Genomic DNA, 6,303 nt, shown 5'->3' on the forward strand with positions numbered 1-6,303 from the left:
TCTTTTTTTTTTTTTTTTTTTGAGAGATTTTCACTGTAGGGCACGTGCGCTCGCCAGACAGACAGAGAGAGACATAGAGACAGAAAGCGAGAAATCACCCCCCAGGGGGGATGGTCACGCCGCAATCCCTTCTCCTCCATTCTCCTCTCGGGATCTTGGGCACGCACGCACACGCGCCCGGCGTGAGTTTTAAGCCACCGGGTCTGGGACACGAAGCACGGTCGACTACGTGGGAGTCCAGCGACATAGCCATTACGCTAACTGCTGGTTCCCCGAGCACTGACTCTTGTGCCTGGTGTAAATGGTTGAGGTCACTGTTTCTGGGAGATACCTCTGCTTTTTTGCTCAGTCAGCAATTATCCCTCTTTATTGAGGAGACTCTCAGCCTCCTCTCTTGCTTTGTCAAATAGTGCAGTGAACTACTTGGAGGGTCTTTCTGTTTATTCTTGAGAATAACAGTTTTGTTTTTCATTTCATTGAGAATGCACTGTTAGATGAAGATGCCCCTCTTTTTACCTTTTTTTTTGTGTGTGTGTGTGTTGAGACTCTCCGGAATCTCTGAAATGTTACAGTCAGTTCAAAATAGTATAGTCATGATTACATGATTAGGAGCTTGTCCTTCTTCATGGTTAGGAGTAATACATTTGGAGAAATAATTCTTCTTTCTAAAGGAATTTGTGGAATCATCATTATATGTTTGCACATTAAGCAAGAAGATAACTCTCTCTGCTCTGAAGCAGTTCAGAACAACATTACCACTTTCTGTTTGCTAATCACATGTGGATACGTTTATCAGCCAGGATGTAAACTTATCAATGACTAGAGTGTAACTTCTGCTCTTAGAGGTTTTTTTTACATTGCCGGTTTGCATTTTTGGGTCTCATACTTTTGATTATGTTTCTTCTCCCAAATTCTTATGTTGAAGTCCTGATCACCAGTGTGACTTTATTTAGAGACAGGATGTTTAGAAAGGTAATTAAGGTTAAATGAGGTCATAAGGGTTACTATGGGGTTAGTGCCCTTATAAGAAGAGGAAGTGAGAGGACTCTCTTCCCACGAGCATGCACTGAAGAAAGGTCCTGTGAGCGCATAGTGAGAGGGTGGCTGTTAAAAGCTACGAAAAGAGCCTTCACTGGAAACAAAATCAGCCTGTACCTTGGTTTTGGACTTCCCAGTTTCCTGAACAGTGAGAAATGAATTCCTTTTATCTAAGCCACCCAGTCTGGTTATGTCTGTCCAGCAGACTGACATAGTCTATCACATGGGATATGTGGCAAAGTCTATGGATTCTTTTGCTAGACAAAAAATGTGCAGAAATGTGAACATCACATTTTCATATAATTTGGGGTGGGCTATGGCCTCACCTGACACCCATTTGTGAGCCTTCTGGAACTCAGTGGTGTGCTCAGGGTGGGCTTTACCAAGTATCTGTAAGGCCTGTAGACTGAGGCAGTGCATGTGGTTAGGGAGGCCCCTTGAAAGGTATTCTGGTCAAGGAAACAGAAGTGGCCCTGGAAAGCAGACTTGGGATGCAGTTCCTGGAGCACAAAGTAAACTTACCCAGGTTCTCTTGGCCACTGGTAGGAAGAGGCATCAGTGCGGTGGGGTGGGAGAGAGGTTGGGATACAGTGGCTATGGGGGACTGCCTGCCACTGGGCTGGGGAGCGTGGAGCACAGCCCTGATGCAGCCTCCTCTTTTGCTGTGGCACAAACACTTTAGAAACTCCAATTATGGAGATTCCTGCCCTGGGATATACCCATAGACCCTAATAGAGTGGACCAGATGTGAGCTGGGGGATTCACGTTTGAGGGGACAGGTAGCCTATCCTGGGGGAGAAGGGAGGAGTATGTGTCCAATCAAGGGCTGCCAAGTGAATTGTGGTGACTGGCTTGTTTTCATTGGACTTAAAGTTGGCCACATATGAACTGAGGGCATGCTTGCGGGTGGAGTGGTAGTAGAGTAAGTAGAATTGGTTACGTTTGGCTAAACAGTTGAGAAGTGTCTGGTCATTGTCGTCTAGGCCTTCACACACTAAAGTTTCAGTAGGTATCAGAATGCACTGTATGTTTTATGCACTATTTAGCTTGTTACCTTCCTGTTTTGGTCTTTCCATGTCTGTTACTTTGGTGGGCTGGGAGCAAGGTTGTGTGGTCAGGAACGCCCCACTTTTCTATCCAGTGACCACAGGAGGCTGAGGTGGTGAAGTGCTGCTGCTTCTGGCTTCAGCCTGAATGATTTCCTAGCAGATTCCCTGGGAGCAAGCTTGAATTTCCAGTTGGGGCTAACGTAAGTGGTAGGAATTGAATGAGTCACGGAGAAAGGAGGTTGAGTTGCAGTGAAAGAAGAGCGTAAAGGAAAGGAAGGACGGAAGCAGTTCTCTTGCTTTTGTGGTTGCCCACAGTGATTTAATCTCTGCTCTATCATGTAGGGGATCAGTCTTTTTAGATGCTTTTAATGACTCAGGGATGGACAGCCTTTAACACTTCCTGTCCTGTCTTCAGATTCTTCACCTGCAGAAAAAAAGAGTGTAGGGTCCATGTGAATCAGTTAGCTTACAAAAGTGAACTTCATGTGTTTTCTCTTAAAAGGAAGCTTAACAAGATAACTCAGTTTTCTTGGGCTAATGACTCTTCTGAAAAAAGAATGTGTTCATGATTTTTGATGTTTTTTTGTTTTTAGATCACATGAAAGGATTAAGAGCCCCTACCTTGAAAAGAAGGTTAGAGTGCAGGTAATTTATTTGGCTATTTGTGTGTGTGTGTGTGTGTGTGTGCATGTATGTGTGTGTGTGTGTTCGTGTTTTTAGGTTTTTGTCGTTTGGTGCATGTGCTCACCAGAGGGAGACAGTGACAAAATAGAAGGAATATAAGAAATCACCCCGTAGGGGAGATGGCCACCCCACAATCCGTTCTCCTCCATTCTCCTCTTGGAATTTTAGGCATGCATGCACATGCACCCTGCATGAGTTTCAAGCGACTTTGGTTGGCCATGTGGAAGTCCAATGCTTTATCCACCACACCACCTGCTGGCCTCAGATGTGTGTGTGTGTGTGTGTGTGTGTGAGTGTGTGTGTTTTAAGTCAATATTTAATTTTTTTAGAATTATTTTATTTGACTTTATTTATTTATTTACTTGACCAGAGAGTCCAAGACTCGAGCCGTGGTCAGCCATGTGGGAGTCCAGCTCCCTTAACCACCATGTCGCCTGCAGTCCCTATTTATTTATTTGTTTTAATTTGACCAGAAAGGGACAGAATGAGAGAAAGAGAGAGAGAGAGAAAGTGAGAAAGCAAAGCAAGCCACCAGGTCTGGGACTTGAACCATGGTTGGCCCTGTGGGAGTCCAGTGCTCTTAACCACCATACCACCTGTTGGTCCCTAAGTCAACATTTTAATTGAGAGAGAAAATCTATTCAGAAAAATACATACCCTAAGTGTAGCTCTGATGAACTTTTATAAAATAAAACATTTGTGGCTTCCACCCAGATGAAAAAGTAGAAAAGTACCAATATCCCAGAGCCCCTAACTGCTCCCCTCCCAAAGGTAACCTCTGTTCTGACATTTGTCATTGTGGTTTAGCTTTGACTGTTTTTGAACTTTGTGTAAATAATATCATATCAACTAGACTCTTATATTTGTTTACTTTCACTGAATGTGTTTATGTGATTCATCCATGTCTTGGTTGTAGCAATAACTTGTTTATTTTAATTTCTTTAAGCTTGTGTGTATGTGTGTGTGTGTGTGTGTGTGTGTGAGAGAGAGAGAGTGCAAGAGAAAGGACATTCCATTATAGAGAATCATATAGTACTATTGAATATTTTCTTAAAGTTGAATTATTGGATTTTTTTTCCTACAGCCATTGCCTAAATCTAAATTCCAATTTCATGAGATTATGTGTTTAGAAATGGCCCTGTTGACTTTTGAACCAGTGGCTTCTCTGCCAATTGATAACAGTAGTCTGTTCTTAATAGTGATATCTAATGTTCGTTAAATAGTTATTGTATTCCAGATACTATTTCTTCATGAAACAATGTTTTTGAGTGCCTGTGATGAGTCAGGTTGAGACTACATTATTGAGCAACACAGATGGAAATCTTTGCCCTTTTGAGGCTGATATTCTCATTCGAGCCTCTTGATAACCTTTTGAATAGATGCTCTTATTATTTCTGTTTTACAGATGAGGAAACTGAGGAACCAGAGAGGTTAAATTAGTTGCCCAATATCACGCAGCCAATAAATGGCAGGACCAGGATTTCAACCAGGTCTGTCTGATTTTAGAGCCTATATGTCAGTTATATATTGCTGCGTAACAAATTATTCCAAAATAAAGTGGCTTAAAATAGCACTAATCATGTATTATCTCCCAATTTTTGTGGGCCCAGAATTCTGACAGAATATGGTGGGGATGAATTGTTTCTGCCTAACTGGGCATCCTATGGGACTAAAATTTTCTGAAAACTCTCTCACTGTCTCACCTCTGGGTTGGGAAGACTCCAATAGCCAAGGTTAAAATAGTTGGAGCTCTTTGATATAATAGCTTTAGAGATAGGGAGGACCTCTTTCTGTCTCTAAGATGTCTCTTTAGTGTGGTGGTTTGAGGATGGTTGGGCTTTTTTTAAAAAAAAATTTTATTTTATTTTATTTTTTTTTAGATTTTTGTCATAGGGTGCATGCACTTGTCTGAGAGAGATAGCAGAGAGAAAGTGAGAAATCATCACCCCAGCAGTGATGGCCACACTGCAATATCTTCTCCTCCATTCTCCTCTTGAGAATTTGGGCATGCGCACACACATGCCCAGTGTGATTTTCAAATCACTGAGTTTGGGACTTGAACTACCATTGGACATCTGGGAGTCCAGTGCCTTAACTATATGCTACCTGCTGGTCCCTAGCTGGGATTTTATTTTTGGAGAGGTTTTTGCTATAGGGCGTGTGTGCTCGCCAGAAAGACACAGAGAGACAGCGAGAAATCATCCCCTGGGGGGATGGCCAGGTCGCAATCCATTCTCCTCCATTTTCCTCTTGGGATCCTGGGCACATAGGCACATGTGCCCGGCATGAGTTTAAGTCACCAGGTCCGGGACTTGAACCACAGTCTACTATATGGTAGTCTAGCGACATAGCCATTATACCGACTGCTGGTCCTTCTAGCTGGGATTTTTAAATGGAGACCCAAGGTTTAAAAAACATATGTCCCAAGAGAGAGCAGGGATGAAGCTGTACTGCTGGAGATCTCACCTCAAGAGTCATGCCATTACTTTCACCACATGCTGTGGTTAATGCAGCTATAAAGTTCTATGCAGATTCAAGGGGAGGGAACATAGACTCTTCGTGTTTAAAGGAGGAATTTTTTTTTAAAGAGGCTTTTGCCTTAGTGCACATGTGCTTGCTGGAGGGAGAGACAGAGAGAGAGACAGAGAGAGAGACAGAGAGAGTGAGAGGGAAAGTGAGAAATCTCTCCCTATGGGGATGGCCATGTCGCAGTATCTTCTCCAGTCTCCTCCTGGGGTCTTGGGCACGCACACACACGTGCTTGGCATGATTTTCAAGCCACCGGGTCCAGGACTCAAACTGCAGTCGGCCATGTGGGAGTCCTATGACGTAAACATTGTGCCATTTTCTAGTCCCAGAGGAATCTTTTTTTTTTTAAATCGTCCAGAGGGTATGTATGCTTGCTGGAGAGAGACAGAGAGAGAAGGAAAGTGAGAAAGCACCGTCCATACTTTTGAATAGATGCTCTTATTTCTGTTTTACATATGAGAAAACTGGGGGATGATCGTGCTGCAGTCCCTTCTCTTCCATTTACCCCTCCTTTCAGGATTTTGGGCACACATACACAGATGTCTGGCATGTTTTTCAGGCCACTGGGTCAGCCATGTGGGATCCAGCCACCTTCCCACTGCACCACTGGCTGGCCTCAAAGGAGGAATTTTGATATCTGTTTTGTAAGATGAGCATGTACAGATGGTGGTATGGCCATCTTTGGGGGATATAACCTGCCATGGATAATATTCTTAACCTCTAAATGACACTGTTGAATTTTTAAAGTTTATTATGAAATTTCTACCCACTAATAGAAAAAATAGATTTATATGAAGTCAAAAACTGAAGTATGCTCCTACTCCTCTTTTCTATTCTCCAGAGGTAACTTAACATTTATTGGTATCTTTCTAGACATACCTGATTAAGTACAAACATATATATTTTTTCTTTTTTGGGGGAGAGGTTTTTGCTATAGGGCACGTGCGCTTGCCAGACAGACAGAGATGAAGAGACAGAAAGCAAGAAATCAACCCCCAGAGGG

At 42.9% G+C, this 6,303-nt stretch overlaps 1 protein-coding gene across 4 annotated transcripts in view; it reads left to right on the top strand.

The window, feature by feature from the left end:
- The window catches only part of DCLRE1C (DNA cross-link repair 1C), a 60,709-nt gene that overhangs the window by 2,444 nt on the left and 51,962 nt on the right, over positions 1–6,303 (top strand). For 2 of the 4 annotated variants that reach the window (XM_014592077.2, XM_006159761.3), the window contains exon 2: positions 2,681–2,732. In XM_014592077.2, the coding sequence (XP_014447563.1) occupies positions 2,681–2,732 (52 nt within the window). Of the gene's footprint in view, positions 1–1,098; positions 1,187–2,680; positions 2,733–4,176; positions 4,262–6,303 lie in introns of those variants that run through there. The other 2 variants (XM_027776253.1, XM_014592078.2) reach the window with 2 other exon arrangements.

Source organism: Tupaia chinensis, unplaced genomic scaffold (assembly GCF_000334495.1).
Source record: "Tupaia chinensis unplaced genomic scaffold, TupChi_1.0 Scaffold000647_1, whole genome shotgun sequence".
NCBI lineage: Eukaryota > Metazoa > Chordata > Mammalia > Scandentia > Tupaiidae > Tupaia > Tupaia belangeri.